The 13451-nt window shown below is 34.1% G+C and overlaps 1 protein-coding gene across 1 annotated transcript; it reads left to right on the top strand.

Moving 5' to 3' along the window:
- Positions 1–6: 6 nt before the first annotated feature.
- LOC105342339 (uncharacterized) lies at positions 7–7599 on the top strand. Its single transcript, XM_011449259.3, has 4 exons — positions 7–148; positions 1401–1514; positions 6264–6341; positions 6676–7599. Exons 1-4 carry the CDS (start codon positions 101–103, stop codon positions 7330–7332), a joined length of 897 nt encoding a protein of 298 aa, XP_011447561.1. The 5' UTR covers positions 7–100; the 3' UTR covers positions 7333–7599.
- The last annotated feature ends 5852 nt before the right edge of the window (positions 7600–13451 follow it).

The following is a 13451-nucleotide window of genomic DNA, read 5'->3' as shown; positions in this document are numbered from 1 at the left end:
GCACTTGGATACTCGATATTTCGGCGATAAAAGTCAATGTGTTTAATGTTATTAGTTGTATAAAAGTTATGTTATGCATCTGACATAAAAAGCTGAGTTTATGGTGAAATCAGAGATGACCTGCGCAACAGAAATTGTTGGCAGCTGGGTAAGATTATATAAAACTCATTTTTACATTTGAACTGATGTTTTTATTGCATTGATTCAATCTAGACAGTAGTTTAACAACGTATTGTTTTACCTTGTCAATATATTGTTGTGTTGGCTGTGTGAGAATACGTCGTGAAAGAGAGATGATGTAGGGGGAAAAATACAACACATTGTAATAGTTTTGTCTGTATATAAAAGCATGGTTTTAACTTTCTAACCTGCCCGTGAAAGTGTTGTGCAGCTAAAATTTGTTTAAAATTCTTATGTCGATTTGATATAATGATAAATGTTTATTAAAAGGAGATTTGGATTGTGTGTATGTCAATTATTAAATTTAGATGTTAAATTCTGCTATACCAGTTCTCATAGACATAAATAAATAAAAGATGTCTCTGCTCTTCTGAATGGTTTGAATTTGATAAATCTGAAAATTATTCCAGGATTATCAGCACCAGAAGTTACTAAATTCACCCATTAGTTCTGTAGTGACTATGCTACCACCTATAAAAAAAACTGTGCATGTATACATGTACTACGTACTCATGCATTGACCATATTATAGTGTCGTAGATGCTCTTGTGCAGACATGTCACAATATAATAAATGATTAAATTATGATTAAGGCTTGTAATCGGTAATCAAAGGGAAAGAGAATGAGATGCTCTAAATAGCTGATGCTGAAAAATTTACACTGCGGTAAAATTAGGTTTAGAAGCATTTTAACAAGAGCTTGGACTTTGGGTAGTTGTGGCAAACAGCAATGTGATGTGAGCCTGTCTATTTCATTGTAGGCCACTCAGTCATGGCTCTTTGAAATCAAAAAGACAATCTCTGGCTTTTGGGCAAAGACTACACAATCTGTGTATATTTCGCTTGAAACCAGTGTCATTTTAACTTGTTTTGACGAAAAAAATTGATAGTTACATCCTACTGAAAGTCCAAGCTCTTGTTAAAATGGTCCTATCATTTGCATGTGCATCATCAGAAGATTTCATATTATAATTGAACTCTGTTTATATGGTTTAATAATACATGTACATGTACTTAATCAAGCTGAATTGATCAACACATACTTTGCATTGTAAATGTTTACTGCTCATTTAGAACAGATTACAGATATAAAAGACTGCATTATGTAACTTCCAGGTACAAGTTGATGTTATGTATTCAGTTGTAAATTTCCATTGACCGTCATTTCATTCAGGGCTCCACAATATATCTTACGCCATAACTCCTCTTCCTTTTGACAGTTTCCTAGTGGTTACTATGGACATTTCCGCAGCAAGACACGCAACGATTTTGTATGTGAATACAGACAGCTAGCGAAACCTCAACCGCCTAACAAATTCCTGAACAGGTCACAGGTATCTACTTTATACATATCTCTGCTGGCCAGAGCTGTAGGAATACACGTTTGGTTTTTTTCTGCAAAGAAAATGAAATGAATGGGAGGGATTATAATAATGTGCACCCCAGTGTAAGAAACCTCTCAATTTCAAGAAAACATCATTAATTTAAAAATTCATTTGATTCAGAATGTTTTGATTCTACGATACTGTACGAAAAATTCGAACTTGTGCATGATGCATGGTTCAGTTTTAGTGGATTCCATTGGTACATTCTTCTGACACCCACAAATTTAAATCTGTCCATGTTGTCACACCTAATGAGTAATGAAACATCATCTTCATATTAATTGCCATTAAACTTATTCCAAGATTACATTCCATTGAACCTTGGATAATTGCTAAGTAAGCCATGAAAGTAGAGCCCCCACCAAATTTACTGTATACAGGAAAATATTTGTCCCTGTTTTATTTTCGCCCCTGTTGTCAGTGCATGGGCAAATCTAAGACTGGGCAAATCCATTGTCTTAAATTATCTCTGTTTTAACACAACTTTGTTTGGGCGAATTTAAGACGGGGCAAAAGTGTTTCTAACTGTAGAAAGGCAAAAATAACATGGCCGGGGCAAAAATAACCCTCAATACAGTATATGATTCCAAAGTTGATAAAAACAAAACTGTTTGATAACTAAAGGTTGTAGTATCTTTTTTTTTTATCTCTTTATCATAACAATAAAGAAAATATCATAAAATATAGTGTCATCCATAATCATTTGAATGTTTTCCATCATCAATTGAAACCCTTGGCAACTGTAATTCCTGTATTCTTAGTAAAAAAAACTCAACAATCTAAACTTGAATGATTATCGTTATTATTTATAATAAAGCTCTGAGCCCATATTATCACTATTACCGGTAAGCATGAGCATCCATTCTCAGATAGTTATATATTTGTGGAGTGTATATTAATAATTGGTACCTAGAACATTGCCAGCATGTGCCTCCCTACATACATACTAGTATCAGCTAGTGTACATTGTATATGTACGTACATCGCTCTGGACTATTCAGATATCACCAGGGGAGCATTCATTTTGGAGAATTAATGTACAATTAATTTGTGGACTAGATTCCTATCTCCTCACAGCTTACATACCATGACAGTGGCAGTAGAAGAATATAAATGCTATAATATGCCATCTCTTTTAAATGTTTAATACACTGGCATTCTGTTTTCTTTATCAAATCTTAAACACCACTTTTTACAATATTTCACAAATGTATTCTAAAGGTATGAATTGACATTGAATATTTTCAATATATTGAAATTGCTTTTTTTGTAAAGATTCAAATTTGTTTATGGAGATGATCACGATTTTGCAGAAATTTAAATCCATACTGGTTGGTTGTTTAAATGCAAGCAATAGAAAAGAAAAAGTTTTTGTTTTCGAAATCAAACAAGTGATCATATTTGGTAAGTCTATAAATGCTGTTAAGTTTGCAATGGCAGTTAAAACTGGCTTCCACGGCTAAGTACACAAATATACACTCATCTTTATTTGAAACATCTTATGTATATAAAAGAAATATCAAACTAAATACGAAATCCTTTTGTTAAGTTCTAATAAGTACCTTTTGTTAAGTTTTTATAAGTACCCCCAGCAATAGAAGCTGTTATAAAATGTTTATAAGGAATATCACTGTACAGCAGTTAATTTGAGTCAGATGATATTGAAGTACCGGGTAATCAGGTTTTAAAACATGATGTTGTAAAAAGAGCTTCATGTTTGAATTTGATACATGTGTCAATAGTGTAACCTAGGGATGCAGCCCAACATTAAAGTTTAGTTTAAAGAATAAATAAAACCCTTTGTACACAGATTCAACCACCTTCTAGCACAAAAACAGCTATGGAGTTTTTGTCCATTAAATTAAGACATATTCTTCTTGCTTTTGACTTCCTAGTGAGGTTATGAATACATCAAGGATAGTTCAAAAGGAAAAACAGTCTAAAGATACTAGAGAAACCACTCTCCATTATACAAAATATGGATCAAAAGCTTGCCAATACAATTTTCCATTGTAATGCAAGCTTTTCATATTTAAGGCTGGGTTGCAGAACATTTTATTCAAAACAACAATCAATCGCTTAACATCAGATCAATAATGCCAGTAATGTGTTGTATCATGTTTAAATTGTATCGATAATGACAGAACAAGGGTTCAATGAATAGGCCAAACACTGAACAGACACAGAGCTTGTACCGGTGCAGTTTGCCAGACTGCATGCAGGTTTAACTCAGATTGTATGTCAGCTCAGGTGGTCATTTACTGGTATAAAGCTAAAAAAAAAGTTCTTTATGTAAAACTCAGAGGTATGTTGTAGCCAAAAATGTACATCTCATTCTGGCTCTGATCACTCAGAAAGGTTGGTAGGACCATACACAGCCTACAGGATCTGTCTGTAACAGCTGGACATTGAACAGTTCTATACAGTAGCAGGAGCCCCACCAAGTCACGTATACTGTCAGACACTTCAAACCATGAACTTTTTCTGCCCCAGTCCCAAGCATTATTAATATTGAAGTCAAAATTTAAAACAGGTCTGGGTTCTTACATATATCTGTAATATAAGGAAATGAAAGTTATGGCTTTTTCTGGCAAGGCATTTTATGAAACTTAGATCTAGTGTAAGAATAATGTTTATCGAAGACGTAATGACTGCTGGACAAAATTAAAGTGTCTGAATTTGAAGCCATCCGGAGTCCATTTTTAGATGAATTTATGATATATTCTGTATAATCGTACAAAGTCAAAGGTACAACTAAAGATATTTTTTATGGGGATGCATGTCATTTCCTTTTAAGATTAAGATTTTTAGGTAACTAAAAAATTCCTGATGGTTTTTATGATCATTCTGATTTTCAGGAAATTTAATCAAACCTTCAATAAATTATTATGCAAAGATTTGATATTTGCATTATGTGTTTGGTCATCTTATTTGATATCAAATATTTGTAAATAAACATCAAAGTTGATAGGAAAGTGGTATTTACCGTAATTAAACAACATTTCTATCTTCATTCTGATGGTATATAGGAGTTTTAAACTTTAAAACTTTTTATAATCTTGATATATCCCCCAAAAAATTTATCAGAAAAAAAGCTTATGTAATTTGGCTATCATTGCTCAAAGTGTAAAATTTCACAAACAGACACCCAGATTAAGGGAGATATCACATCCTGAAGTTGATAATATATCTCCTAGACAAAAAGATTAGCAAGTATTAGAATTTCTCAGTAGTAATAAAGTTTGCTTTTCTTTTTACACTTGGGGGCCAAGTTTCTTTTCACTTGTTCAATATTTGATTAGGACAAGTTTTTAGAATAAATTGGCCTTGTGTTTACCTGGCTATGTGTAAGCTATTAGAGGCAATCAGACAGGTACGGTTTACACTACACACTACACAGGGTCTGTACTTTGTTCTCCTTGTGTTGTCAAGACAAGTAAGACTAATGACAAATTCGACTGATTAAGATTGGGACTGAAGATAATGCTGGGAGGTGCGATTATCATCAATTGTTCAATCACTGAATACCTCCGTAGCCATCTCTCTAAATAAGCTGTTTTGTTTTGTTGACAACAGGTTCATTAGTTCTTTGAAATAAACAGGCAGAATAAATACTACTCTGCCATTTAAATCTTTTCAAGGGGTTTAATAAAACTTTTAAAAAACTTATGAAAAAGAAGGAGGGTGGGGGGAGGGGGGGTTTACAACCTGTTTGATCAGAATTATTATTCATGCACAATTTTTTAGATCCACTTGAATTATCTCTGACTTTAATTTTAACCACATTAACAAAATTCATATCTTCAATAGACTAAACATTTAAGGGAAAAAAAAGGGTTATACATGTAATTTTTGATTACAGCATGATTAATACCGCGTATAATTAAGAAATAAGGTATCATTTTTGGATGTATATTGGGATATAAATACGGGTTGGTCATGTGATCAAATCCCATAAAGTCCGAATTTAATGTAAAATTTAGGCATTTTCAGGGGAAACTCTATCACAGAATCAAAAGCAATATGATTTTCCTCCAACATTATATAGGAAAGCTATTTTATCTTCTAAGTTCTTTTTACAAAACAAAACGGACTGAGAAGCACAAGGAGTTAAATTTGACCGTGATCCTTGAATGGACTAAACACAAAAGGTCTGTGATATTGCGTTTGCGATTTTAGTCAAGGCTTATAAAAAAGTCAGAAATAATTTTAACTGAATTAACTCCTTTGACAAATTCCGATTGTAATTATCAAGAACACCTCGTCTCGATGTTGACCCATAAACATTATTCTGTTTACAGGCCTATCTTACCTGAATCATTTATCCCCCGCAATTAATTTTATATTTTTTAGAAAATGAATGAATAAAACTTCATATAACAAAATACAGATACGTTTATTTTTTTCATGGCTAAATTATGTTTTCATTACGATATCCAATAGGTGTGTTTCAGCACAAGTGGGTTAGTTTGAGCACATAGAAAAAGTAGTGACCTAGACTATTCATGCGCTACTTTGACCTCTTCACCCATAATGATGTTATGCAGAAGTAACAGCGGATTGCACAAACAGTGTTATATAAGGGAAAACATTTGCAAGTGTAAATATCATGCCATAATTGTTTTAGTTTGTATATATATATATGTATGAAATGTTGTTGATGAAGTCAACTGTAGAACTCTTTTTATCTCTTTCAAGCAACCTACAGCCAGACATGTGTTTTCTCACCATGACAACAGGGAATCATTCCTCAATGATGCCTTATACTTTGAACAAGTGAGTAGCCAACAGTAGTAAGGGGTGGAGTTTAATGAAGGAAACTAAGGTTTAAACAATTGAGATCAAAATCGAGTGCAAATGATCTGTAACATCCATGAGCCAGGAACCTTCTGTTATCTTTTCCCAGACTATGCACTGATTTGAATGGGATTTTGATAATTTGATCAAGACATAATTAGGCTGTGTCTTTTAGATGAATTTAGATGAATAAAATTTTTTGGAAAAGTATGAAATTAGCTCCTTAGAGCTAATGTTTATTGTTGTATAACAGAACTCTAAATAAATATAATCTTATCTTATCCAATGACCTTTAATAACCTGTCTGTTGTAGGGTTTGGGACGTAAGCGGGCTCCAAACAAGGCTTACAGCTTCAAGCAAGACTTCATGACATGGATGCCGGAACGGGAGTACATTCAGAGAACCCAGCGGCCCTTACTGTCAACGTATCGAAAAGACTTCAAGACCTCCCAGAAAGTACCTCAAATATATGTCAACAAACCTCCATCTTCTTTTGATGGGGTCAACACAACGTCATATAGATATGCCCATGGTAGTGAAACAGCCAACCCTAACAGACATACAATCAATGCTATGAACAATGAGGCACTCAAACTTAGTTTGTTGAATAGAAAAAACCGTGCCATGTCAGCCCGAGGCACGGTTCGTGAAACCGTGGCTTCCTGCATGAATTGGTACAACCCAGCAAAAGAGCGACCCAAAACCGCAGTCCAGAATCAAACAAGTCCGGCAGCAACTCAAACGACCATGTTACAACCCCACCCACCCTCTGAGCCACCTCCTCCCCGGGCTGAGCCACCTCAACCAAGAGTGAACCCTCCCCCACCAGCAGTGGAGAGGCAGGTCACCATGCCTCCGGTCAGAGAAGCCACTGTGGTTCAAGCTGAGCCGGTCAACCGACAACCTCAACCCACAATTGCGTGGGCACCCCCTCAACCAGCCGCGGCCATTGAAGTGGCCTGTGCTTGAACTGGGTGTTATACAGGCTGATTAATACTTACGTCTAAACAAACCTGTACTCTATGAAGGAAGAATCCACCTTAATAATTTCTGTAACATCAGAGTAAGTGATGCTCTGAATGGAATATCTGGTGTTAGGTGTGATAGATACATGTATATATGTTTTTATTTGTACAGTGTACTAATACCAAAGTAGAATTTTTATGTTATGAAACCTTTTTGTTTTCTTATTTGCCTTATAGTATTCATACATCAATAGTTTGATAATTTAGATTTTTAAAAGAAATACAGAATGTTAAGTCAGCATTTGATTCAAGAATGTTAACACCACTGAAATTTTAAATCTAAGTACAGATGTAATCAATTAATTTTGCAGAACTGTTTGCATCCAATTTGCTGCTGTTTTTTGTGTACAAGACAACCCCAGAGAGATGTCATTTAACTAGTCCTGTCTCTGTGTGTTGTTGATATACTCAACAAACTCCTCTTATCATAATTTTTATTCAGTAAGTTTGCTTATTTAGTGAATTTATCCTCATGGATATGTACTCAGATGCGCTATTTTTCCCTTTTTTGTTGTTGATATTTTAGGATTAATTGCATTCTTATGAACCACACCTATCAATCTGTATCAAGATTTGTTTTGTGCAGAAACAAGTGTATAGGCATATTTTACCGTTTGTGGTATATAGTCTGGCATGCATACTAGTACCATACTGTTGTTATACACTGTATATTGAAGGCATTTATTCAGCTGATAGTAATGCGATGAATGTTACTGAATCTTTCTGTTCTGAGGTGTTAGTTTTGTCTATGTGTTCCTTGTTATAGACTTGATGGTGAAAAATATTTGAGATTTATGTTTGGTTAATTTTGCTTTATTAACTTGTTTGGTTGTATGCAGCCATTATATACATAACAGAACATTTTACTTGTACTTACCAACCATAGACCATAAGGAAGAGCTGGTGTAAGATTTGTTGACTTCGTTTAATAATTACCGTACTAATACTGGTATATTATTGTTAAGTTTAATGAAAGTGGTGTTGGAACATGAAAACAAACCTTGTTGTTTCAAATTTTCGATTTTCGGGGCTGTACAAGCAACAACTGTTTTAATACCTTAATTACGTTATCACATGAATACCATGTTTCCCTGAGTTCTGTCATACCAAGTAGTCCACTAAGATAAGATTACTCTTCTTCCATGTTGGATTTTAGGTGACCTATGTTCTAAGGCTGATATGTGATTATAACTCTACTAACATTGGCTATATCTAGACCTATTGCTTGTGTTTTTATTTTTTGCTCAACTTTGCAGAGAAGTATTATTTTTTTTATTCTGGCAGTATTCTAACAATTGGGCTTGTCGTGTTAAATCTATTGCTGTTGATAAGCTGTTATGTTGTTTTCTGGCAATTTATGCAGCCGATGAAATTTATTCCGTCCAATGTATATTTTTCAAATATTTGAATTTATATTCTATTTTCCTACACTTTTACTTAAATCACTCTTTCTGGGTAAGATATTATGGAAGAGAGATCTGATCAAGGGCAATAACTCTTGATGTTAAACAACTTCTCAATAGTTTTGGTGCATTATGAGATACAATTACACATTTTATTACCGCAGTATTATCAAGAGGAGTTTTACCATCATCACCAATATCATAATGTTTTAATTGCACTGTGAAAGGTAATGCATTTAATTCCCAATTTATGTACTAATTCTTTACAAATTTAAATCTCAAGGAGACTGCTTTAATATATTATGAACTAAGGCTAGACTAAACGGGAAACGAATCAGTAAAATGTCTCCAGTCATTCAGTCAGATTCTTATTGTTTTTGTATTAATTATACAGTATTTTTATTATCGCTTTTTGATGTGATATTTTTAATGATAAGCTGGACTGTGATGTTTATCGTAGATTTTAACAATTTTAATCTGTTATTAGACTATTCATTTTGTATCATTTCCATGTAATATATATTCTAGTAGTCAGATATATTATCAAACAAATTTCTTTCTATAGGTTATGGGCATGTTTTTAAATAAGTTTACAGTCAATAATTGATTGATTAAAAAAATGTTAGTGACAATTTTAATTGTATTTTATCTATTCATATTTATTAAAAAGTAAAAAAGTTATCAAACAAGATCATGTACATGTATGAAATGTTGTTTATTTTGAGCCAAAAGTTTCTAAAGTTATGTTTATTTTGGGTTTTTGTTTTACAAAGCAACATCAAAAATGGTTATCTGTACTTTTTCTATCAATCTACAAAGTGTTTGTAACAAGAATTGTGTATGACTTGAACTCGGAGCAATATAGAGAGTTTATTAAATTAGAGCTTAAAATTATTGTGTTAAAGGTTGTGTTTTGAAATCTCTCTCTCTCTCTCTCTCTCTCTCTCTCTCTCTCTCTCTCCAGGATGAGCCCCTACAATTTAACATGACTCACAACTAAGATTTACCACAGCTGTAGCATTTACTACACGTTGGTCACAAGTTCAGTATAATCAAAGTTTGGTTATACATATATATGTAATGCCTTAACTACATGTTGTTTATTAAGTGCAGGACAACCTAACGCAAATTTAAGATGCATAATCACCGTACTTAAATGATAATTATATTTTGTTTAAAGAAATATAATTCATATTTAAAATTCACACATTTCAATGCCCCTTCTGTAATAGAGATAGATAATTACCTAAATTGATTAATAGTAAATGTTGTTTTTAAAAAGGTTAAAACAATCCCATTCACCCATCGATAAAATTTGTGAATATTAATTTTATTTTTAGCTGAAAGCTCAAGTGAGCTTTTCTGATCACTTTTTGTCTGTCCGTCCGTATGTGTGCCTGTAAACTTTTTACATTTTCGACCACTAGGGCTAATTTCAACCAGACTTGGCACAAAGCATCATTGGGTAAAGGGGATTCAATTCAATTTGTTAAAATAAAGGGTCACACCCTTTTTAGCTCACCTGAACCGAAGGTTCAAGTGAGCTTTTCTGATCACCCGTTGTCCGTCGTCCGTCCGTCTGTCCGTCCATCTGTAAACTTTTCACATTTTCAACTTCTTCTCAAAAACCACTGGGCCAAATTTAACCAAATTTGGTACAAAGCATCCTTATGGAAAGGGGGTTATAAATTGTTAAAATAAAGGGCACAGCCCTTTTCAAAAGGGAGATAATTGCGAAACAGTAAGTTTAGGGTGCATGTCTTTAAAAATCTTCTTCTCAAGAACCACGGCACCAGAAATGCCAATATTTACACAAAAGCTTGTATATATAGTGAAAATTCTAAATTGTAAAAATCGTGACCCTCGGACCAAAACTGGGGCCCCAGGCGGGGTTCAAAGTTTAACATAGAAATACATAAGAAAATGTTTTAAAAATCTTCTTCTCAAGAACCACTGCACCAGAAATGCCAATATTTACACAAAAGCTTTTATATATAGTGAAGATTCTAAATTGTAAAAATGGTGACCCTCGGACCAAAACTGGGGCCCCAGGCGGGGTTCAAAGTTTAACATAGAACAACATATGGAAAATGTTTAAAAAATCTTCTTCTCAAGAACCACTGCACCAGAAATGCCAATATTTACACAAAAACTTGTATATATAGTGAAGATTCTAAATTGTAAAAATCGTGACCCTCGGACCAAAACTGGGGCCCCAGGCGGGGTTCAAAGTTTAACATAGAAATACATAGGAAAATTTTTTAAAAATCTTCTTCTCAAGAACCACTGCACCAGAAATGCAAATATTTACACAAAAGCTTGTATACATAGTGAAGATTCTAAATTGTAAAAATCGTGACCCTCGGACCAAAACTGGGGCCCCACAGGGGGGGTTCAAAGTTTAACATAGAAATACCTTAGGAAAATGTTTAAAAATTTTCTTCTCAAGAACCACTTCATCAAAAATGCCAATACATACACAAAAGGTTGTATACATAGTGAAGATTGTAAAAATCGTGACCCCCGAACAAAAAGTGGGGCCCCAGTAGGGGTTTAGATTTTAACATATGTAGGAAAATGTTTTAAAATCTTCTTCTCAAGAACTATAGTGCAACTGTTTGGGATATTACTATGCATACATGTACATCCTTAAATAATGTAGATTCAAAAAATTGTAACTCCCGGACAATTGATGGGCACCAAGAGGGGTTCAAAATTTAAACATTTTAAAAAACATAAAGGAAAAGTTTAAAAATTTTCTTCTCAAGAACTACAATGTTTTAGTTTGTGGAATTTCTATGCATGCATCCTTCGCTTATGTAGATTCCTAATTGGTAAAATCGTGACCCCCGGACCAATGCTGGGGCCCCAAGATGGGGTCAAAATTTATCAAAGAAATATAAAGGTAACATGTTAAAAATCTTTTTCTCGAGAACTACAATGCTTCAGTTTGTGAGATTACTATCATGCATACAACCTTGGATAATGAAGGTTCGACAGTTTTAAAATAGTGACCCCTGGACTAATACTAGAGACCCAAGATGGGTTTAAAGTTAAATGTAGAAGTACCGGTATATATGGAAAATGTTTAAAAATCTTCTTTTCGAGAACTACAATGCATTAATTTGTCAGATAACTACGTCAGCACCCTCAAATAGTGTAGATTCGAAATTATAAAAGCCGTGATCTCAATCTAATACTGGGGCCCCAAGAGGTGTTCAAAGTTTAGCATAGAAATATAGAGGGAAAATGTTGAAAAATCTTTTTCTAGGGAACTATAATGCTTCAGCTTGTGAGATAACTAGGCAAGCATCCTTAAATAATGTAGATTCCAAATAATTAAAACTTTAGCACTGGACTAATACTGTGGCCCCAAGAGGGGTTCAAAGTTTAACATAGAAAGATATATTGAAAATGTTTTTAAAAAGTTTTTCTCGAGAACTATAATGCTACAGTTTGTGAGATTACTATGCAAGGATCCTCAAATTGTGTAAACTCTAATGTAGTTGAACCAAGAGTTATCTTTCTTGTGTTCTGTACAGTCTGAGAGTTATTCCTCTTGAAGTGGAACTCTGCTATGTTCAGTTTTTCAGGTTGTGTACGTGCGGTCCCACCGCAGTGCTTCACATTTTCATTCCTATGTTACTATTTATGTTGTTCAAGCCAACCATAAACCTCGGACCATAACTGGGTCCCCAGAAAGGGGTTCAATGTTTAAAATAGAAAAAGCATATGCTACGAAATGTAATGTTACAAGGAACTGCTGTTCAGGTGAGCGATGTGGCCCATGGGCCTCTTGTTTAAATTAAGATTTATTGAAAATTTGGTAATATTTTTCAAAAATCTTCTTAAAAATCATACGGCCAAAAAAGCTGAAATTTATGTGAAAGCATCCTCAGATTGTTTATATTCAAGTTTATTCAAATCATGGTCCCTGGGGGTAAGGTAGGGCCTCAATGGGGGGGGGGGGTCGAAGTTTTACAAAGGAGTATATAGAGTTAATTAATCTTTTAAAATCTTCATCTCAAGCACTATTTAGCCAGAAAAGGTGAAACTTGTATAGAAGTATGTCCTCAGAAAGTGTAGATTCAAATTTGTTCAAATCACGGTCCCTGGGGGTAAGGTGGGGCCACAATGGGGATCTAAAGTTTTATATAGGAGTATTGAGTTAATCTTTAAAAATCTTCTACTCAAAAACCATTTGGCCAGAAAAGCTGAAACGTGTGTGGAAGCATTCTAAAATAGTGCAAATTCAAGTTTGTTCAAATCATGGTCCCTGTGGGGTAAGTGGGGCCACAATGGAGGGTCAAATTTTTACATAGGAATATAAAGAGAATTTTTATTTTTATCTTCTACCCAGAACACGACTGGCCAGAAAAGCTGTAACTTGTGTGAAGTATCATCAGGTAGGGAAGATTCAAGTTTGGACAAATTATGATCCCCAGGGATAGGGTAAGTGCACAATGGGGAGAGGTAAATCTTAACAAAGGAATATATAATTATAGAGAAAAATCTTTTTCTTTAAAAAAAACAAAACATTTTCTTAGAAAAGGTGCAACATTAGTGAAAGCAATTTTAGAAAGTGTAGATTCAAATTATAGTCGAAATCAAGTGTTATTCAGGAGAAGGATCGAGCCACAGGTGGGGGGGGGGGGGGTCC

The sequence above is a fragment of the Magallana gigas genome, chromosome 4 (genome assembly GCF_963853765.1).
Source record: "Magallana gigas chromosome 4, xbMagGiga1.1, whole genome shotgun sequence".
NCBI classification, from domain to species: domain Eukaryota; kingdom Metazoa; phylum Mollusca; class Bivalvia; order Ostreida; family Ostreidae; genus Magallana; species Magallana gigas.
Note: the sequence above shows the minus strand (reverse complement) of the source record. Positions and strands in the feature narration are given on the sequence as shown.